Genomic DNA, 24,097 nt, shown 5'->3' with positions numbered 1-24,097 from the left:
CTATACCTATTACTGTACTTCTTTCAAAAAATAAATATTTAATAAATGTTAATCTCAACTCAGAATTTACATTTTCTAGAACCTCTTTCATAATAACATTAATTGTCAGGTGAAAGAGAACTATTAAATAGTTACACATATAAATTTACAATTACTGATCATGATTAGCTCCGAAGGAAAAGCCCTGGTTACTGAAGGGAAAAATTCCAGGGGTTAGAGTCATGGAAAAGGCCTCACCAAAACTGTTCAGGATGGCAGGACACATAAGAGAAGATAATCCCACCAGATCCTACTTATTCCTTATTCCAAATCATTTCCGCAGGCCCTTTGTAAAAATTGATGTCCTGTTTTGCATATTGCCATGTTTGCTTTGTTATCTGTTACATAATTTCAGATGATTTCAGATCCCACTCCGCAAGAGTAAGATCCTTGTTTTACATCTGCTATATTTCCACAGGAACTCAACCAGTGGTTGATATGCAGGAATTATTCTTTGATAATTATGACAGCATGCAAAAATGTATCAAAATGCCACTGAAAAGAAACAAACACAGTTTAAGAAATAAAATAAAAGAAAGCTGAAGCCAAGAGTTATGTCAGGTAATGTTGATTATCTGTCTAAGTCATTTCCCCCATTTCTTCTTGGATAAAGTCTCGGTTATTTTTAAGAATTCATCTTCCTTATATGCCCATGGAAAGTATCCTATGATCAGCTCCAGTGGGTAAATCTTCAGTGGTCTAAAGCCAATGATGGTAATTTCATTTCCCTTGACCCTGGCAGGTTAAGTAATCTGCTTGTGACCTAATTTTGGCCAATGAGACATAATAAATCTTTTAGAGAAAGGTTATTTGCCCTCATGAAAAAGAGATGTAAGTGATCAAACATTTATCTTCTTTACTCGGACATTGCTGAGTGAACATGTGATGAGCCATCTTGCAAGCACGAGGGGTCAAGCCAAAGGATCTAGCCAATATTCTGAGGATGGCAGAGGGAAAGACACAATGAGCCAGACTTTTTGATAACACTGCTGAACTGCTGAATTTAACCCTAAAATTGCTCTCTCTCTGAATTCTTCTTACATGAAATAACAAATGTTCCTCATTTTTAAGTCACTTTCAGTTGAATTTTGTTACTTTCCACTGATAGTGGCCTAACTTATATAGTCAGCTTTCCACTACTGCAGTAAATGTAATGGACATGTGGTGTAACGTAATTGATACTCTGAATTACTTTTGCTTTATTTTTTGCTTTATTAAACACCTTTACTAATATTGAATTAATTTCATAATAAGATAAAATATAAACTATCTGCTATTTTCTAAAAATTCTACTTTTACTTAATCAGGAACATGTCACCAGAAATTTCAGCATAAGCATAAAATGACATGGAGTTTTGATTTTCCCTCTTTATGAAACACAAAACATCCTTGCTACATTTAGATTTCAATGGCATAAATTTGCATGTGGCTAATAATTCTATTCTTAGGCAGGAAATGTGGCTACTTTGACAGACCGTGGCTCCAAAACAAACATGCAGGTCTAAGTTATCACATAATTTGGATGTGAATTCAACAGCAGGATAATGAAATGACAGTTGCCAAGGATTTGTACTTGCTGTCTCTTCATACTAGTGTTGCCTGTCAAAATGTCTCTTTTTCTTATACAGAAGCCATAGAATTTTTATGGATAGCAATTACTTACAATATGAAATGAAGTACATCAAATCTAACAACCACTCTTTAGCCCTTCATTATTTGGTAGTCTCTTTGTTAAATGTAGTCAACCATTTTAATCTAAATTATTTATTTATACTGTATATCTGACAAGCATATATTTCTTGCTTTAAATTCTTATAGCATTTAAACCTTCCTGAAGAGTTTCTTTTAATATTATCATTTGTAAAACTTATCTTTATTAGAGTACCATTTTAATGGTAATTAAGCTCTCAAATTGAAATATATACAAATAAAATATAAACATAAAGTGAAATGACCATAAGTATGTTCAATAATGAACCATCAGTTTAAAATACTGGAATACAATCAATAAAAGAAATAACCCTACTTATGTTTGGTGAATGCAAGCTTTTATAAAATTTCTTAAGCACACAAAGCACAAAGATTTTATTAAACTTCATCCTGCCCTTTCTCCAACTTGCTTAAACTTCCAAAGATACAAATAACTTTCTCCAATTGCTAGATTCTCTGATAAAATACAATTTAGACATCATAGAAAATGAGTAATAAAAGTAAAAAATTCCCCACAAGTTTTACTTCCAATTCCAGAAGAAAATGCAATTCTAATTTGGCCTAAAAATGTTTATAAGGGTTTTTCCAACTGCGGAGCAATTTCAGGATATTTTATAACACATAACAAATTTTTACTTTCAACTCAATGATTGAATAATAACCAAAATGTTATGTTCAAACTACATATATACTACATAGAAGATATTCAATAAGTGTTTGTTAAGTTAAACTTGTTTACTTTTGCAGAAGAAAAACTTCTAAAGAAGAACAATTTCCAAAATTCATAAAGACACATCTGAGCATAGCATCAGGGGCATAAATCATTCCACCCAAAGGAAAAAAAAGTTTTTTTACTTGTATAAAAGTACACAGGAATAAAAATAAGGCATATGTGAAATTTAAAACTGAGGGTTTATAAATATTATATACAACTTTTCCAGAAGAAAATATTCAAAAAGAAACAATGATCTAGTCTTTTAAGATTTTATAAAGAAAATATTATATTTATATGGAGATCTACAGAAATATTTTTAAAGGCTTGAAGGAAAAAATCTGGAAAAAGATTATGAACTGGAGAAAGTATAATTTGTTGGGTAGTAGCATGAGTCTAAAACAGTGAAGGTGTTAGCATGCTTCATTTACTATTGTTTCCTCTCATTCCCGTCTGCCACTCATTCCATGGTGGGAATCGACAGTTCATTTTTGGAATGATGAAGTTGCTAAACTTAAACTGTCCATAGAAAAGGAAATGGTTCTAAATGTTTATATTTCAAAAACGATCTAAGATTCATTCCAAGTAAAAAGTACCCAAGATAAATGACTTAAACAGTGACTGAATAGATTAGGTGTCTGTTAGTATCCTTGAAAGCAAGATTTGCTTGTGAAAAAGTAGCCTTGATAATGTACAACAACAAAAAAAATGGTTAGTATTTACTTTTTAAAACTGATTTCAGTTCTCATTTAATTTACTAAAAGTAATTTTCCTCCTCAGGGAATTGTAAGAGTTGGTAATGCTTTATATTTCTGATAAATGCTGTAGTGTTAGATCCATTTGAGTTCATACCATACCTTCTTTACTACTACTGAGCTGCCAGCAGGATAAAAAATACTATAACTTCTCATTATAAAAATCATTAAATCACATCCCTTAGATGATCATTGGCTGAAAATCATTAAAACAACATATTTTACATGTGAGATGGAAAAATTCACTAATCGTTTACAACATTCTCCTAATGCAAAAATGGAATCGTAATTTGGAGATCTTCCACTTCAGCATTTGGAGCGCTGGATATGAACATGGTGAAACTATGCCTGGATACCTGCTACTAAAAAATAACTGATTTTGTCATCCATGTCTCCAAGTCATCCATGTCTCCAAGACTATTTCCTGATTCTGGGTCACCTGGGAATGCATCAGACTACAGCTGAGCAGGAAAAGTTTACTATTGTGCTACTTTCCTGGAAGGAGCCACAGAAATGAGGCAATATTTTTTTTATTCACATGACCTCCAAATGGTGAGTCAAAAATGAGAAGATGAAACCTCTGACATAATAAGCTGAAAACATTTATAATGTTGGTGTTAGTTTTCTTGTGAGGGGGCATGTCCTGGTACAGAGGTTTTCACTCTGTTATAAGCAAATGCAGCATGGAGTGACAGCAGAGGAAACACATGGAAAGGAAGAACAGAGGGAAGGAGAGTGATAATGTAAATATAACGAAAAGCAAACTGATGGCATCAGATAATAACAAGAAAATAAAGTGGTCACTGTATGGCTACGTTGAATGGACTTAATATATATACATATATATGTAGGCATATTTTGTAAAAAGTACAATGTATTAATGAAGAAAGCACAATCTCTGTAATACAAGTAGGAAAAATAAATTGACTATATTTTAATGATTACTTCTCATGAAAAGACCACAAAGATGGTAGAAGAAAGGTGGCAAGGAAAACAAGAATGAGACAAAAGAAGTTTTAACCTCAATCAGGAGGTAAATGTCCTTACTCATAGAGAAAATTGCCTCTCTCTGATAATCATATTAATACCAATGACTCCTAAATTACCATTAGCCTTTATGAACTTGACCCCTTTCAGGTTGAAACTCATCATTTTCTTTTTCATGAAGGTAAAAGACCTCTGAGCATTGTCTACAGCTTTCCATTTGATTGCCAAGAAGAGGGTTACTTCATTTTCTTGGTTTATCATAATCAAAGTTGATGGTAACAGGCAATAGTGACAGAAAAGAAGTTAGGATTCAAACAAAGAAACAAAAGAAGTACAATGAAACAGAAACTATAAAAAACAGGCAGTAGGAAAGTGTCACATGAGAAGAAAGACTGACATATAATGAAAAGGACAAATAAAGCCAGTGTTAAACTGACTAACAATCAAAGAAAGCAAATAGGAAAAAAGCAGGAACAGACTGAGTAAGTGAAAACACATTTAGCTTTACCAGAAAAAAATAAAGTAGCTAAAAATGCACAAAAGTAGTTAGAATAAAAAGTGAATGTATCACCATTTTGAAGTAGCAAATTGGAAATAAATAAATATTAAAGGCAATAAAAATATGTGCAAGTACACATGATATTAGAATTGGCATTTGTATAAAGGAACATTTAATCCTATTTAGAATTCTTTTTCTAATAAGTCATGAGTGACTTATGTCCCTAAAATAACACACTGGGTATTCATTTTTTTTAAAGTTGCATTGTATAAAGGATCTCATACACTACTAATATGCACTTATAGCTGAGAGGAATAAAGCAAAACAAATTAGCTGAAAGTCAAGGTTTCACTTTCATCTTAACCTAGTGACACACACACACAAATAAGCAAACACTCAAACTGATCTAGGAAATAAATATGATCTAGGATTTCCATAAGAAGATTAACATAATCCTTAATTTATAATGTATTGATTTTCTTACAGTCTCAGTTTTCTACTTAACATAAAGACTATGGCATCACACTTAGCCAGCCAATAGTTTATCAATGTATGACAAATACCTTTTAGTTCTTTCACTTTCTAACAGAGAAAAGCACAGGAAGAATACCCCTGTCTCCTCTGCTTTATATTTCTGATAAATGCTGTAGTGTTAGATCCATTTGAATTCATATCATACCTTCTTTACTACTACTTACTAGTTGTGTGAGCTTAGTCAAGTTAATCAACCTCTCTCTGCCTTTGTTACCTCATAGGTAAAACAAAGGTAATGAGACTACCGTCTGTCTTATATTCCTCCTAGTGGTTTTTTTTTGTTTGTTTTGGTTTGTTTTGGTTTGTTTTTTAGACAGAGTTTCACTCTTTTTGCCCAGGCTGGAGTGCAATGGCGTGATCTTGGCTGACCGCAACCTCCAACTCCTGGGTTCAAGAGATTCTCCTGCCTCAGCCTCCCAAGTAACTGGGATTATGAGCATACGCCACCAAGCCCTGCTATTTTTTTGTATTTTTAGTAGAGACGGGGTTTCACCATGTTGGTCAGGCTGGTCTCAAACTCCCGACCTCAGGTGATCTGCCCACCTTGGCCTCCCAAAGTGCTGGGATTACAGGCGTGAACAACTGCACCCGGCCTCTAGAATTGTTTTCAGAACAAAATTGATATAATGCAGGTTAAGTGCTAAGCATAGTGACTGGCACTTAACAAGTACTACCTGCCATTATCGTTATTATCATTATGCTACCTGTTCAAGTCAGATCCCAGAGATAATTTACGTTTATTGCATCATGTACATTTTTTCTTCCCATAAAGTAGAAAAAAGGAAGGGCTCTACTCTAAGCAACAACCTCCATAACTCAACACATCTCAAAGTTACTTATTTATATCACCTGTACTCAATTTTTTTTTTTTTTTTTGAGACAGAGTCTCACTCTGTCGCCCAGGCTAGAGTCAAGTGGCATGATCTCACCTCACTGCAACCTCCACTTCCTAGGATCGATTCTCCTGCCTCTGCCTCCCCAGTAACTGAGATTACAGGTGCTCGTGATCATGTGTGGCTAATTTTTTTGTATTTTTAGTAGAGATGGGGTTTCACCATGTTGGACAGGCTGGTCTCGAACTCCTGACCTCAAGTAATCCACCTGCCTAGGCCTCCCAAAGTGCTGGGATTACAGGCATGAGCCACCTTGCCCAGCCAAGACTGATTGAACATTTAAACTATTTTCTAGAAACACTTTGATCCTCTTCAGTATTTAGTTTAAGCTGCTTAAATAATGTTCTTACCTTGGTAAATTGTTCAAAATATATTTGTAAATTGGGTTTACAGTATTCCCATCCAAGGTGTCTTCAGGACAACTTTGCTGTAATACTTCCATTGTTTTAGTCAAGGGGGATAAGGAAGACTGAAATAGTGATTCTCTGTGATCTTCTGCTCCTATTTTTGTCATTTTCAGCTAAAAATGATAAAGAATGTTATTTAATTTTAAATGTAAAAGTCTACTAGATTACAAGTAGAGGCTGGGTATTAACTACAACTTACTTGTCATCATGTTATTCTAGACCATATAGCAATTATTAAATGTGAAATTCCCTTAGAAATTAACAGATGAGAGCCTAAAGAAAGAAAAAAAAATATGAATCTAAGTCTATAATTGGTATAATACTGTTTAAGAATGAAAAAAATGGGCCGGGCACGGTGGCTCACACCTGTAATCCCAGCATTTTGGGAGGCCAAGGCGGGCGGATCACGAGGTTAGGAGATAGAGACCATCCTGGATAACACGGTGAAACCCTGTCTCTACTAAAAATACAAAAAAAAAAAAAAAAAAAAATTAGCCAGGTGCGGTAGTGGGTGCCTGTAGTCCCAGCTACTCAGGAGGCTGAGGCAGAAGAATGGCGTGAACCCAGGAGGTGGAACTTGCAGGGATCGTGCCACTGCACTCCAGCCTGGTCAACAGAGCGAGACTCTGTCTCAAAAAAAAAAAAAAAAAAAAGAAAAGAAAAGAAAAAAAATGCTGGTTTGTTGCAAAGCATTTTAATTTTTGCTATTTTCTGAAAAACTGCTTATATAAGCAAAATTGTATGTGAAATATGTTACTGAAAAAGCACACAAGGCTTTTCTTTTCTTTCTTTTTTTTTTTTTTTCATCTGTCCTTCATCCCTCTTTTTCAGAACTGATTCTGATGGGTCTGTCAATTATGTGGCCTTGCCTTCAAGGCGTGGAAATGAATATCTACAAGGCTAGCCAATCAAAATGCCCTATTCTTCCACATACAGAGATGGGTAAATCAGAGTCCTGATGAAGAAAGCAAGCAGAGCACCATTCTCCTGGATTGCTAGCTTTAAGAAAAATGCAAACCTCCCCCATTGAGATGAAGCCGAAAGATATGAAAGCAGATATAAGAGGTGGAAAGAGACAGAAGGTGAGATTCCTGGTGATGACATTTGAATCCCTAAAACCAGCTATTAAAAACAACCACCTCTTTAGTTTCCTATGTACATGAGCCAACAATTTTCTTTCTTTGCTTAAGCTAGTTTGAGTTGGGATTTTCTATTTTTTTTTTTTTATTATACTTTAAGTTCCAGGGTACACATGCACAATGTGTGGGTTTGTTACATACATATACATGTGCCATGTTGGTTTGCTGTACCCATTAACTTGTCATTTACATTGGGTATTTTTCCTAATGCTATCCCACCCCCTGTCCCACACCCCATGACAGGCCCTGGGGTGTGATGTTCCCTGCCCTGTGTCCAAGTGTTTTCATTGTTCAATTCCCACCTATGAGTGAGAACATGCAGTGTTTGGTTTTCTGTCCTTGTGAGAGTTTGCTCAGAATGATGGTTTCCAGCTTCATTCATATCCCTGCAAAGGACATGAACTCATCCTTTTTTATGGCTGCATAGTATTCCATGGTATATATGTGCCACATTTTCTTAATCCAGTATATCACTGATGGACATTTGGGTTGGTCCCAAGTCTTTGCTATTGTAAATAGTGCCACAATAAACATACGTATGCATTTGTCTTTATAGCAGCATGATTTATAATTCTTATAACCAGTAACAGGATCGCTGGGTCAAATGGTATTTCTAGTTCTAGATCCTTGAGGAATTGCCACACTGTCTTCCACAATGGTTGAACCAGTTTACACTCCCACCAGCAGTGTAAAAGCATTCCTGTTTCTCCACATCCTCTCCAGCACCTGTTGTTTCCTGACTTTAATGATTGCCATTCTAACTGGTGTGAGATGGTATCTCATTGTGGTTTTGATTTGCATTTCTCTGATAACCAGTGATGATAAGCATTTTTTCATGTGTCTGTTAACTGTATAAATGTCTTCTTTTGAGAGGTGTCTGCTCATATTCTATGCCCACTTTTGGTGGGGTTGTTTCGTTCTTATAAATTTGTTTAAGTTCTTTGTAGATTCTGGATATTAGCCCTTTGTCAGATGGGTAGATTGCAAAAATTTTCTCCCATTGTGTAGGTTGCCTGTTCACTCTGATGGTAGCTTTTTTTTTTTTTTTTTTTTTTTTTGCTGTGCAGAAGTTCTTTAGTTTACTTAGATCCCACTTGTCAATTTTGACTTTTGTTGCCATTGCTTTTCGTGTTTTAGTCATGAAGTACTTGCCCATGCCTATGTCCTGAATGGTATTGCCTAGGTTTTCTTCTAGGGTTTTATGGTTTTAGGTCTAACATTTAAGTCTCTAATCCATCCTGAATTAATTTTTCTATAAGGTGCAAGAAAGGGTTCCAGTTTCAGCTTTCTACATGTGGCTAGCCAGTTTCCCCAATACCATTTATTAAATAGGGAATCCTTTCCCCATTTCTTGTTTTTGTCAGATTTGTCAAAGAGCAGATGGCTGTAGATGTATGGTGTTATTTCTGAGGCCTCTGTTCTGTTCCATTGGTCTATATCTCTGTTTTGGTACCAGTACCATGCTGTTTTGGTTACTGTAGCCTTGTAGTATAGTTTGAAGTCAGGTAGCATGATGCCTCCAGCTTTGTTCTTTTGGCTTAGGATTGTCTAGGCAATGCGGGCTCTTTTTTGGTTCCATATGAAGTTTAAAGTAGTTTTTTCCAATTTTGTGAAGAAAGTCATTGGTAGCTTGATGGGGATGGCATTGAATCTATAAATTACCTTGGGCAGTATGGCCATTTTCACAATATTGATTCTTCCTATCCATGAGCATGGAATGTTCTTCCATTTGTTTGTGTCCTCTTTTATTTCATTGAGCAGTGCTTTGTAGTTCACCTTTAAGAGGTCCTTCACATCTCTTGTAAGTTGAATTCCTAGGTATTTTATTCTCTTTGTAGCAATTGTGAAGGGGGGTTCACTCATGATTTGGTTCTCTGTTTGTCTGTTATTGGTGTATAAAAATGCTTGTGATTTTTGCACATTGATTTTCTATGCTGAAACTTTGCTGAAGTTGCTTATCAGCTTAAGGAGATTTTGGGCTGAGATGATGGGGTTTTCTAAATATGCAATCATGTCATCTGCAAACAGGGACAATTTGACTTCCTCTTTTCCTAACTGAATACCCTTTATTTCTTTCTCTTGCCTGATTGCCCTGGCCAGAATTTCTAACACTTTGTTGAATATGAGTTGTGAGAGAGAGCATCCCTCTCTTGTGCCAGTTTTCAAAGGGAATGCTTCCAGTTTTTGCCCATTCAGTATAACATTGGCTGTGGGTTTGTCATAAATAGCACTTATTATTTTGAGATACATTCCATCAATACCTAGTTTATTGAGAATTTTTAGCACAAAGGGCTGCTGAATTTTGTCAAAGGCCTTTTCTGCATCTATTGAGATAATCATGTGATTTTCGTTGTTGGTTCACTTTATATGATGGATTATGTTTATTGATTTGCATATGTTGAACCAGCCTTGCATTCCAGGAATGAAGCCGAGTGATCATGGTGGATAAGCTTTTTGATGTGCTACTGGATTTGGTTTGCCAGTATGTTATTGAGGATTTTCGTATCTATGTTCATCAGGGATATTTGTCTAAAATTCTCTTTTTTTGTTGTGTCTCTGTCAGATTTTGGTTTCAGGATGACGCTGGCCTCATAAAATGAGTTAGGGAGGATTCCCTCTTTTTCGGTCGATTGGAATAGTTTCAGAAGGAATGGTACCAGCTCCTCTTTGTACCTCTGGTAGAATTTGTCTGTGAATCCGTCTGGTCCTGAACTTTTTTTGGTTGGTGGACTATTAATTGTTGCCTTAATTTCAGAGCCTGCTATTGGTCTATTCAGAGATTCAACTTCTTCCTAGTTTAGTCTTGGGAGGGTGAATGTGTCCAGGAATTTATCCATTTCTTCTTCTAGATTTTCTAGTTTATTTGCATAGAGGTGTTTATAGTATTCTCTGATGATAGTTTGTATTTCCGTGGGATCGGTGGTGATACCCCCTTTATCATTTTTTTATTGCATCTATTTGATTCTTCTCTCTTTTCTTCGTTATTATTGTTGAGAGGTGTCTGCTCATATTCTAGAAGCCTATCAATTTGGTTGATCTTTTCAAAAAAACAGCTCCTGGATTCACTGAATTTTTGAAGGTTTTTTTGTGTCTCTATCTCCAGATCTACTCTGATATTAGTTATTTCTTGCCTTCTGCTAGCTTTTGAATTTGTTTGCTCTTGCTTCTCTAGTTCTTTTAATTGTGATGTTAGGGTGTTGATTTTAGATCTTTCCTGCTTTCTCTTGTGGGCATTTAGTGCTATAAATTTCCCTCTACACACTGCTTTAAATGTATCCCAGAAATTCTGGTACGTTGTGTCTTTGTTCTTGTTGGTTTCAAACAACATCTTTATTTCTGCCTTCATTTCATTATGTACCCAGTAGTCATTCAGGAGCAGGTTGTTCAGTTTCCATGTAATTGTGTGGTTTTGAGTGAGTTTCTTAATCCTGAGTTTTAATTTGATTGCACTGTGGTCTGAGAGACTGTTGTGATTTCTGTTCTTTTACATTTGCTGAGGAGGAGGAGTGCTTTTTACTTCCAACTATGTGGTCAATTTTGGAGTAAGTCCGATGTGGTGCTGAGAAGAATGTATATTCTGTTGATTTGGGGTGGAGAGTTCTGTAGATGTCTATTAGGTCTGCTTGGTGCAGAGCTGAGTTCAAATCCTGGATATCCTTTTTAACCTTCTGTCTCATTGATCTGTCTAATATCGACAGTGGGGTGTTAAAGTCTCCCATTATTATTGTGTGGGAGTCTAAGTCTCTTTGTAAGTCTCTAAGGACTTGCTTTATGAATCTCGGTGCTCCTGTACTGGGTGCGCATATATTTAGGATAGTTAGGTCTTCTTGTTGAATTGATCCCTTTACCATTGTGTAATGGCCTTCTTTGTCTCTTTTGATCTTTGTTGGTTTAAACTCTGTTTTATCAGAGACAAGGATTGCAACCCCTGCTTTTTTTGGCTTTCCATTTGCTTGGTAGATCTTCCTCAATCCCTTTATTTTGAGCCTATGTGTGTCTCTGCATGTGAGATGGGTCTCCTGAATACAGCACACTGATGGGTCTTGACTCTTTCTCCAATTTCCCAGTCTGTGTCTTTTAACTGGGGCATTTAGTCCATTTACATTTAAGGTTAATATTTTTATGTGTGAATTTGATCCTATCATTATGATGTTAGCTGGTTATTTTGCCCGTTAGTTGATGCAGTTTCTTCCTAGCATCGACGATCTTTACAGTTTGGGGTTTTTGCAGTGGCTGGTACTGGTTGTTTTTTTTTTCCATGTTTAGTGCTTCCTTCAGGAGCTCTTGTAAGGCAGGCCTGGTGGTGACAAAATCTCTCAGCATTCGCTTGACTGTAAAGGATTTTATTTCTCCTTCATTTACGAAGCTTAGTTTGGCTGGATATGAAATTTTGGGTTGAAAATTCTTTTCTTCAAGAATGTTGAATATTGGCCCCCACTCTCTTCTGGTTTGTAGAGTTTCTGCCAAGAGATCTGCTGTTAGTCTGATGGGCTTCCCTTTGTGGGTAACCTTTCTCTCTGGCTGCCCTTAACATTTTTTCCTTCATTTCAACCTTGGTGGATCTGACAATTATGTGTCTTGGGGTTGCTCTTCTTGAAGAGTATCCTGGTGGTGATCTCCGTATTTCCTTAATTTGAATGTTGGCCTGCCTTGCTAGGTTGGGGAAGTTGTCCTGGATAATATCCTGAAGAGTGTTTTGCAACTTGGTTCCATTCTCCCTGTCACTTTCAGGTACACCAATCAAACATAGATTTGGTCTTTTCACATAGTCCCATATTTCTTGGAGGTTTTGTTCTTTTCTTTTTACTCTTTTTTCTCTAAACTTCTCTTCTCACTTTATTTCATTAATTTGATCTTCAATGACCGATACCCTTTCTTCCACTTGATCGAATCAGCTACTGAAGCTTGTGCACGCGTCACATAGTTCCCGTGCCATGGTTTTCAGCTCCATCAGGTCATTTAAGGTTTCTCTACACTTTATTCTAGTTAGCCATTCATTTAATCTTTTTTCAAGGTTTTTAGCTTCCTTGCAATGGGTTCGAACCTCCTCCTTTAGCTCAGAGAAGTTTGTTATTACTGACCTTCTGAAGCCTACTTCTGTCAGCTTGTCAAAGTCATTCTCTGTCCAGCTTTGTTCCATTGCTGGTGAGGAGCTGCAATTCTCTGGAGGAGAAGAGGTGCTCTGGTTTTTAGATTTTTCAGCTTTTCTGCTCTGGGTTCTCTCCATCTTTGTAGTTTTATCTACCTTTGGTATTTGATGTTGGTGACCTACAGATGGGGTTTTGGTGTGGATGTCCTTTTTGTCGATGTTGATGCTATTCCTTTCTATTTGTTAGTTTTCCTTCTAACAGTCAGGTCCCTCAACTGAAGGTCTGTTGGAGGTTGCTGGAGGTCCACTCCAGACCCTGTTTGCCTGGGTATCACCAGTGGAGGCTGCAGAACAGCAAATATTGCAGAATAGCAAAAACTGCTGCCTGATCCTTCCTCTGGAAACTTCATCCCAGAGGGGCACCCACCTGTATGAGGTGGCAGTCAGCCCCTACTGGGAGGTGTCTCCCAGTTAGGGTACACGGGGGTCAGGGACGCACTGAGGAGGCAGTCTGTCTGTTCTCCGAGCTCAAACACCATGCTGGGAGAACCACTGCTCTCTTCAGAGCTGTCAGACAGGGACGTTTAAGACTGCAGAAGCTTCTGCTGCCTTGTGTTCAGCTATGCCCTGCCCCGAGGTGGGGTCTAGAGGCAGTAGGCCTTGCTGAGCTGTGGTGGACTCTGCCTAGTTTGAGTTTCCCAGCTGCTTTGTTTACCTACCCAAGCCTCAGCAATGGCGGATGCTCCTCCCCCTGCCAGGCTACTGCCTCACAGGCCAACCTCAGACTGCTGCACTAGTAGTGTGCAAGGCTCCATGGGCATGGGACCCACTGAGCCAGGTGCAGGATATAATCTCCTGGTGTGTCGTTTACTAAGACCATTGGAAAAGCACAGTATTTGGGCTGGAGTGTCCTGTTTTTCCAGGTACCATCTGTCATGGCTTCCCTTGGCTAGGAAAGGGAAATCCCCCAACCCCTTGCACTTCCTGGGTGAAGTGATGCCCTGCCCTGCTTCAGCTCACCCTCCGTGGGCTGCACCTACTGTCCAACCAGTTCTAATGAGATGAACTAGGTACCTTAGGTGGAAATGCAGAAATCATCCGTCTTCTGTGTCAGTCACACTGGGAACTGCAGGCTGGAGCTGTTCCTATTTGGCCATCTTGGAATGGAATCTGGGATTTTCTTATTTGCAATCTAGAAATATTGAGTAACACACACAGACAATCTAATTTGACCAAAAGACCAAAACAATATGCCCATAAGAAATCATGTCAAAGAATCTTATTTACAGCAGCAGTCCCCAACCTTTTTGATACCAGGGACTGGTCTCATGGAAAACAATTTTTCTATAGACCCAAGGGTTGGAGACCTGTACCTGCAGGTTGGGGACCCTTGATCTATAGGATCCTTTCCAGGGTGTAATCATGGTCTCACAATACTGATGAAAATAGTTATAAAATCTCATCTCTGAAGTAGCCCACTAAGACAATGAAGAGGAGTCCCAAATTAAGATTACATGCCAGGCCTAAGGAAAATACATTACTTTTAAGGTAAATAAAATTACTTTTACTTTTTTAGTTTTGTTCTGAAATAAATGCTTTCATTCATTCACACATTATTCATCGATCACCTACAATGTATCTGACATTGTTCTAGGCACTTAAAATCAGTGAACGAAGCAGAAAAAGAACCATTGTGCCCTATGCAGTACTTTCAAGTGGGAACAGATAATAAACAATAAACATCATAAATAAGCAAATTGTACAGATGTTAATAGGTAATAAATGCTACAGGGGAAAACTGATGAGGCAAAGGTAAATTGGCAATATGTGGGAGTGGAGGGAATTGTAACTTTAAATAGGGTTGTCAGCATAGGCCTCATAGAGCTGGTAGCATCTGGGCAAAGACATAAAAGAGGCAAGAAAGTTAGTCATGCAGATACCCAGGGAGACCCAGGAGGGTGTCTTAGGGCAGGCATCCAGAAGGTCCTAAGGTGGGATATATCTGGCAAGTGTGAAGAACAGCAAAAGTAGATGAAAAGATGAACAAGGGAGAATGTAGTTGGGATGAGGTTAGAAAGGGAATGGAAGAGATGAACACAACACTGGACCTTGCAGGGCATTGTTAGGGCTTTGCAAGAACTAGTAAGCTCACAGAGTGTTTAGCAATATGATTTTTTTAAAAAAGATAATTTTTAATTCTTTGTTAAGAATGCACCAAATGCATTGAAATTGTATTGCAATGTCCTAATGTGTCCATATGTTAGTATTTTCTAATACTTACATAAACTTTGTGGCAGAGACTGCCAATTGTCTGCCAATATCCATTCCTTGTTCCTTTTACAAAACTAGAATCCCTGATTTTATTTGAGACATATGGTTTCCTAAAATAAAGACTGTATTTTCCAGTTTTCCTTGCAGCTGGGTAGGGCCATATGAACATGTTCTGGCCAATGACATGTTAGTGGAGATGGTCCATGAAAGTGACCATCTCCTTCCTTCTACTACCTAGAATGAAAACAATGGCTAGTCCTGGATTGGTCTTTAACTTTGATGAGATGCTGAAAATGAAAGCCAGGACTGAGGGAGGATTGAAGGAGTCTGAACCTCTGACAACATAGAGTACCATACCAACCCTGGACTACCTACCTCCAGACTTTTACATGAGAAATAAACACCTAGTTTTTCCAAAACAGTGTAAATTTGGGTCTTTGTTACTTGCAGTCAAACCTAATCCTGAAACACCTGACGTTCTCTTGACATAAATTGCTTTCAAGAACCTAAAATACATGGTATTTACTTAGAGCAAAGAAATAAGGAGAACACTAGAATGGCTTAAAATATAAATTTAACTCAGAGTCCAGTAATTTGGGACTTTGGCCCCTGCAGAATTGAAGAATTCAACTATTCATGTATCTCAAACTGAAACTATAAAAAGTAGCACTCTACAGTGATGGCTACAGAAGATGAGACTGTGGTTCCAAGCTTTTAAAAAACACTTTTCTTTAAGAATTCTTCATTGGTTGGGTGTGATGGATCACGCCTGTAATCCCAACACTTTGGTTGGCTGAGGAGGAAGGACTGCTTGAGTCCAGGAGTTTGAGACCAGTCTGGAAAACACAGTGAGACCCCGACTCTACAAAAAATAACTTAACTGGGTATGATGGCACACACCTCTAGTCCTAGCTACTTGGGAGGCTGAGGCAAGAAGATTGCTTGAGCCCAGGAGATTGAGGCTGCAGTGAGCCATGATCATGCCACTGCACTCCAGCCTGGGTGAGAGTGAGACCCTGTCTCAATCAATCAATCAATAAAACTAGCCTAGCTGTCAAAGATCAGATTAAGGTTGTTGTTTTTCCACCCAAGCTTATTGTGTTAGGAGACCTCAAAGGAATCACCTTTATGTTGAAGCACAGAGTCAGGGAATAAAAAACCAGTACTCAGGCTTAAAACTAGTGTCTAGACGTGATCTTTGGCTGTAAACATGGGATTATCTATAGACTGGAAGTCTACTAATTTAGGAGAAGAAGAAGAAGCAGTGTTAAATTGCTAAAGAAATCATAAAGCTGGCCAAAAAACATGACTGACCTGTAATCAGATCTCATGCCCACATTTGTATCAGCAGGAAGCGGGTTGTAAAATCTGTTCAGCACTCTAGAACAGCAAATTCTCCATTGACCAAATCAGATGTGGTCAGGAAGTACAATGTACAAGGAAGACCCTTTCCAAAAGGCAGAATTAGGAGTACTCTGATGAACTAATCAAGGAAATTGCTCCACTGCTAGAGAAGGGAACTTTTACAATTCCTACCTAGTCTAGCAGAATTGATAACCACTATAAACCAGTGACTCTTGTGTTAATCCTATTCTCCTCCTTTCCAAATATACATCCATTGTGTTATGTGTGATGTCGCAAATGCATTAACTTTTAGTTTACAGGTTACCAGACCACTTGGAATTAATGAAAAGGACTGTGCATTAACCCAACAGCCTAGATTCTGAGTCATATTCAAATGAATCATATTTGGGGGTTCACATACATAATTAAAAGCTAGAACAGGCATGTATGATCAAGAATAGGTAGTTATGTTCTATCTACAGGAAGAAGGGTGTACCAAAGATTTTTGGTTGCTAAAAGGTTGGATTATGGAGTAAACTGTTAGATGTTCACTAAAATCTGTTATCTTTAGTGTCCAGCTAAAGCCTTTTTTCCATCTACATGTTGCCACATGACCACATGACTAAATTCTGGTCAGCAGAAGGTAAGAGGAAGTGGCATATGTGACTTATGGGAACTGTCACCAAAGAAGGGGGTATGGGGCATGATTTTCAGCCTTCTTTTCTTCCTACCTGATATCTGGAATGTGATCATGGCTTAAAGCTGGAATAGCCATGAATGATCATGAATGCACCATCTGTGACTTTGGGAATGGAAGCTACTCACAGCACAGCAACAAAATGGAAGGCCTTAGAGCATTATACTAGCCCTTCAGACTTTTATATGAGTAAGAAATAAGTCTTTTTTTCTTACTCATCCTCAATATAAACTTTACATTGTAAGTAAGAAATAAACTCTTATATGAGTAAGAAATAAACCTTTTTTTCTTACCTGTCCTCAATGTAAACTTTCTTAACATCTTGTACACACTATTTATTTCCAGTCTCTAGACCTTTGCTCACACTGCTCCTATACTGTTGATGATTTAGAAAACGAGAAGCCAACTTAGTATAATGAAATAGACTTCTTTTTTTCCATTTCCCAAAGTTCATGTTTAAGTCAGTTGGTTGCCTGAAATTAAGAATGAGTTTTCCTATGTGCTATGGTCAGAATGTTTGTGGCCCCTCTACCCCCTGCCAAATTTCTAAGTTGAAATTTAATCCCCAATGTGATGTTATTATGAGGCAGGGCCTTCAGGGAGGCAATTAAGTCATAAGGGTGAACTCTTTTTACAATGCAAGGGCACATTATCAATAAGGAAGCAGGCACTCACCAGACACTGCTGGTGCCTTAGTCTTAGAAATACCAGCTTCCAGAACTGTGAGGAATAAATTTCTATTGTTTGTATATTATTCAGTCTAAGGTACTTTGTCATAGCAGCCCAGAGTGAGATACTATGGAAACAAATATATACATTGATCAGTTTCCTTGCTTCATTCAATATATACTAGTAATACCTGAAGTAACTCTCCAATATTACAGTTAAAAAAAAATTTATGAGAGCTGAGACTAGTCTGTCCTGTTCACTTTGCATTCATAGTGCTTAATTCAGTGTCTAGGACATAGTAGATATGCAATAAATATTTGTTAAAGAAATGAGGGAAATTGTACTTCAGCTGCCAAGAACACATTTGTTCACATCAGCAACACTGTAATCACAGAAGAAAGGATTCCCTAATGGACTAAAGTAGATAGTTTTGACAAATTTTCAATGTTAATTCTATCTAACCTAGCCAAATAATTTATTATCCAAACTGGGCCTGTTCCAGGCAAATCAAGATGTCTAGGCTGCACCTATCTATATTTAAATAGCCTCCTTTTTAAATGAGAAGGTACTATCCTATGTCTCTATGGTTGCATATGTACCCATGGGACTCACCAAAGATTTACTGTTTGCTGCTTTTTAAAGAAGGCACCAAAAAGTCTCTGTTTTTATCTTGATGAAAATAATGTTTTACTCTTCAAGGAAGAACAAAAAGCATTTCCTCCTCACTAGCTCCACTCCCAGTGGTAAGTGGGATTTCCTGCTTCAGAGGTCTGCTTTTCCTTTACCCAGGGATGATACACAGGACCTTATTGCATTTTTAAAATCTGTGCCTAAAAGATCTTTAAGTTAAATTGCTGGATTTCCCAGGACATAAAAAAGATTGGCAAGAATTGGTCTGCAGTAGATAAATCTACCCCAGCACAACTATTCTGAGGCAGTGAGATCTTGGGAAAAAATGAGTCTGTGGAGTATATGTGGTTCTGTGAGAGAGAAGGAGAGGAGCAGGAGGGAGGGAGGAAAGGAGAGGGAGAGGTGGATTTAAAGGGCCAGGTAACTGTAGCTGTGATCTGGGGGAACCAGTGATGGGTACCCTAATTGAGCACAATACTGAAGAAATTGTGTTAGACACTGTGATGGTTAATTTTATGGGTCAACTTGGCAGGGCCATGGTGACCAGCTATTTGATCAACCATTGTTCTGGATGTTTTCTGTGAAGGTTTTTTTTTTTTTTTTTTTTTTGGATGAGATTAACATTTAAATGGGTAGACTCTGAGTAAAGCAGTTTACCCTCCATAACGTGGGTGGGTCTCATCTAATCAGTTTAAAGCTTTTATAGAAAAAAGACTGACTTCCCCTGGGTAAGAAGGAATTCTTTCAGCAGGTTGTCTTTGGACTTGAATTGCACCCCTTCTCTAAGTCTCTAGCCTGCCAGCCTACCCCATCAGATTTTGGACTCACACAGCCTCTGCAATCACGGGAGCCAATTCTTAAAAATCAATCAATTAATCTTCCTCTCTCTCTCTCTCTCTTCATATATATATATATTGATCAAAGAACGAGTAGAAAGAGAAGGGAAGGAGAAAACAAGGTGGAAGAGAAATTGGTGGAGGGTGAGAGAATGAATTTGGTTTTGGACCCATGGAACTTGAGGTCTCTGGCAAGCAGGTAAGGACACCACTGGTTGACTGATGAGTAGGAGATGTCCAACATGAAAGCCTCCCATGAACCTGCTGGAGTTTGTGGACTTTGCCTTTCCACATCTTGGGAGGAGAGCTAGTAGGGAGGAGCTTTTCTGCAGGTGACAATGGCTTCCAGAAGGGGGCAGCAAAAAGGATGGTTCAGAAGAAAGAACTTGTCTAAGTATGTGCATTTCAAGCCAAAGTTCTCCAGAAACTGCTTTCACAGGTAGGGAATTCAACAACAGTGTCCAGTGCAGTGAAGCATTGTATTGGTCCAAGAAGAAAGTGATGACAAAATAACATTGAGACCAGTTCACCCTGCAAGTAGAATCTCTGAGTTATGTTTGGTTTGGTTAAGAATGGAAATTGCACTTTTATATATATGCAGATAGATGGATGGATGGATGGATGGATGGATAGATAGATAGACAGACAGACAGACATGCGTTGCTTAACAATGAGGATATGTTCTGAGAAATCCACCATTAGGTGATTTCATTGGGCAAATATCATACAGTATACTTACATAAATCTAGAAGGCATAATATATACCTAGCCTCTATGGTATAGCTGATTGGTCCTTGGCTACAAACCTGTACAGCATGTTACTGTGTAGAATACCGTAGGCAATTTTAACACTATAGTAAGTATTTGTGTATCTAAACATAGAAAAGTAATACATTGCACTACAACATTACAATAGCTATGTCACTAGGTGATAGGAATTTTTCAGCTCCATTATAATCTCATGGGAGTGCCACTGTAAATGTAGTCTATCCTTAAGCAAAACATTCTTACGTAATCCATGACTACACATACACACACACACACAATTTTTTTTGGTACTGTTTCTCTGTAGAATCCTGACTAATATACCCTCTTTCAAAGACCATGTTGCCTTTCAAGGCTGAGGCGGAACTGGTGCCAGAAAGACTTTCCTGAAGCAAGGACCAATAGAGCGAGTCAGATGATGGATGCCAATGAGATCAGTAATGGTGACGTGGGTCAGCAAGAAGCTATGGCAATGGCAGCACCACCAATAGTACCAGCAGCACCAACAGACAAACTAACTGACATTAAGGGTCATTCTCATTTGGGAGGGGGCAGCTGGAGAACTTTCCTTTTGAAAAACAATTAACACCTAAGGTTCATAGATAATCTACAGGAGATGGGAAGCTCAAAGATTATGAGACTGCACTTGCTGCTAACTTAGCATATGGAAAAATAAAAGCAATATAACGTAACTTACACCCACAAGTATTATGGAGGAATTCATACCTATTGACATAAGAGGATGATCATGTCTTTCTCTTGCACTTTCTAACTAGGTGACCTTAAGTATCACGAAATTTTTCAGCCTCAGTCTTCTCATGTGCAAAACAGGGTAACTACATGGTTATGAGGATTAAATGAAATAGTGAACTTGAAAGCATTTGGCACAGGACTTGGTACATGGTAAACATTCAATAAATGTTCTAATCTGCATCAAATAAGAAAAAGTATCTGTCTATACATAGTTTAATAAGAGAGGGTGCTTTTCTCTGCCCAGCACTCCTCTGTTGGCCCTCTCTCTCCCTCCTCCTTTAAATGTTTCATGATAGGAGGGGTGAGGCTCTCTTCTAAGGCATCTTTAACAACCATTGCCTGTTGAATTCTTTCATAGGTTGAGTCCTAATTGAGAAATGCTTATAAGCAAAAATCCAGCTGTGCATAGCAAGGCAAAAGTATATGATTAAAGAGTAAAACCGCTTGCAGAACAAAATCCACCAACTGTCCTGGTGTGTTTATTATATAATCCAATTATTAAAAAAAATGAAATTTGCATCTAACTATTCAAAAATAACCTGAAGAAAACAGCAATAGTTTTATTTTTTTACTTATGCACAATTATAATCCTAACTTTCAGTGAAAGAGGTAATTATTTTAGTGTTAGGTATAGTTTTTTTATTTTTATTTTTTCCCCATAAAGTAGTTCAGGAGTCAAAGCTGGATGCAGTGACTCATGCTGATAATCTCAGCATTTTCAGAGGCCAAGGTGGGAGGATCTCTTGAGCCCAGTAGTTCAAGGCCAGCTTGGACAACATGGCAAGACCCATCTCTACAAATAAAAAAATTTAAAATATTAGCCAGGCCGAGTGGTGCATTCCTATAGTCCTGGCTACTTGATAGACTGAGGCGACAGGATCACTTGAGCCAGGAATTTCAAGGTTGCACTGAGTATGACTGTGCCACTGCACTCCAACCTGGGTGTCAGAGTAAGACCCTGTCTCTTTTTTTTTTTTTGAGATGGAGTTTCGCTCATGTTGCCCAGACTAGAGTACAATGGCATGATCTTGGCTCACCACAACCTCCACCTCCTGGGTTAAAGTGATTCTCCTGCCTCGGCCTCCCAAGTAGCTGAGATTACAGGCATACGCCACCATGCCTGGCTAATTTTTGTATTTTTAGTTGAGATGGGGTTTCTCCATGTTGGTCAGGCTGGTCTCGAACTCCTGACTTAAAGTGATCTGCCCACCTCAGTTTCCCAAAGTGCTGGGATTACAGGCGTGAGCCACCATGCCCTGTCTGATCCTGTCACTTGAAAAAATAAAATAAAGGCAGGGCACAGTGGCTCACACCCATAATCCCAGCACTTTGGGAGGCCACGGTGGGTAGATCACTCGAGGTCAGGAATTCATGACCAGTCTGGCCAACATGGTGAAACCCTATCTCTACTAAAAATACAAAAAATTAGCCAGGTGTGGTGATGGATACCTGTAATCCCAGCTACTCAGGAGGCTGAGGGAGGAGAATTGCTTGAACCCAGGAGGCAGAGATTGCAGTGAGCCGAGATCACGGCACTGCACTCCAGCCTGGGCAACAGAGTGAGACTCCATCTCAAAATAAATAAATAAATAAATAAATAAATAAAATGAAAACTCTTTCAAAATGCTTCTAGTAGGATTAGTTATATAAGTGTGAAATCATTACCATTATTAAATAAATATTTCTTCTGTAATGTATCTATAAACAGTGTCATCCTCACTAGAAGTAGAACATATTCACAGGCTAAGTAGAATATGCAAAACACGACAGTAACAGGGTTTCAGATAACACCCCTGCACATTGCCAATTAAACGAGAACTAATTGTTCATTAGAAATTAAAAAAATAAAAATGTGTTAATTTTAATTTGACTGACACTAAATATTATGGTACTCTAAAGAATACAGATAAAGGCATTGACTTATGTTTTATTAACACATGCATAATTTATTCACTGACACACAGAAAAACTACAATTTTTCCTTTACTTCCTATTTCGCAACAATTTTAGATCACTATGTGCTCCCCTCTGATGCCCCCACCTAGGGTAACCTTCCACCCTTTTTTAAAAAAGACATTCATGTCCATAGTGGTTGAGTCTGGACTCTGGAGCCACAGTGACCGGGTTTGCCTCCCTGCTGCCCACTTACAAGCTGCGTCACTTTGGACAAGTTATATAACATCTTTGTGCTTCAGTTTCTTCATCTGCAAAATGGGGATAAAAATAGTAATCACTTCATAAAGTTGATGTGTTTGGCACATAGTAGGCACCATGTGTCAGCTATTGGAGAACAGAGTCTTGGTGGTCCTCAAGTTGGAACAGTTCATGTAGATTTTCCAAAGGGCATGCAAGTGCGGATAGTTTTAAGAAAACCAACTTCTAGATTCTTGCCTTCTATATAGAGGTACTTTAAAAAAGTACATCTTCTAAGAAGCTGCCTGTCCTAACTAGAGTTTAATCTTGGACAGTCTCTATTTCTCATTTTACAAAAGAAAAATATTTCCTTTTGGCCCATTCCAAGGTTTCAAACCAAGAAACAACTCCACAATTCCTTTAATCAAGAAATTATGCATGCTCTCCCCAACGTATATTACTAATATATTTTTTCATAAATTTTCTTTTTATGTTTGCTAAATATCAGAAATGGTAATATATTCATGCTGTTTTGAATAATTGCATGCTACCAATAATTATAATGAAAACCCAATCCTGATGAAATTTTTCTACACTTATAACCTTATGGTCAAAGGCCATTTTTTTTTTAAAAAAAAACCTTATTATAGAATGTTGTTATTGCAGATAACAACATGTTATGTAAGACCGAGTAGCCTATAAAAAACTTTCAATTATAAATGATAAAATTCTATGAAAAAAATGGAATAAATATATAAGTTTAAGGAAAAACTTTGCTGAAGAAGAGCTTGTTAATGTTTTTAATGTTTTAAAATATCTACAGTATTCAATATTAAAATATCTATGTATATGTGTATGTGTGACCCCTTGTCATGCTTAAAACAAAGAACTCTCTTAAAACAAGAAACTCTATCTCCATCATCTATATTCACACACATCCTGTTGTTTCTCTGTTTCTCTAGAAAGCTCTACTACACACTCTTTCATGTGGGGAGTGTCAAAAGCACACAGGAGTCACCTTAAAGGTAATTCCACTGGCCAAAAATGGGACACTTTGAAGAGTAAAAAATAAAAATCAACATATAAATCCATGAGTATCTAATAATACTAAAATTAAAATTTATACTTCAATTTTTATCGCTCATCTTTGGAGATTGTTGGAGCACCAACTTAGTGTCCTGGAAAAGAAATGTACTTTTTCTTCTTTCCTGAGTTGGCTATAATTCAAGAGAAAC

General features: G+C 37.7%; 1 protein-coding gene across 1 annotated transcript in view; it reads right to left on the bottom strand.

The window, feature by feature from the left end:
• The window catches only part of DCDC1 (doublecortin domain containing 1), a 499,491-nt gene that overhangs the window by 453,690 nt on the left and 21,704 nt on the right, over nt 1-24,097 (bottom strand). The window contains exons 2-3 of the mRNA XM_005578290.5: nt 13,839-13,956; nt 6,480-6,649 (exon numbers count right to left, since the gene is read on the bottom strand). Of these exons, the coding sequence (XP_005578347.3) occupies nt 6,480-6,649; nt 13,839-13,862 (194 nt within the window). The 5' untranslated portion in view covers nt 13,863-13,956. The remainder of the gene's footprint in view (nt 1-6,479; nt 6,650-13,838; nt 13,957-24,097) is intronic.

The sequence above is a fragment of the Macaca fascicularis genome, chromosome 14, assembly GCF_037993035.2.
Source record: "Macaca fascicularis isolate 582-1 chromosome 14, T2T-MFA8v1.1".
NCBI lineage: Eukaryota > Metazoa > Chordata > Mammalia > Primates > Cercopithecidae > Macaca > Macaca fascicularis.
This window is presented reverse-complemented; position numbering and strand designations above follow the sequence as displayed.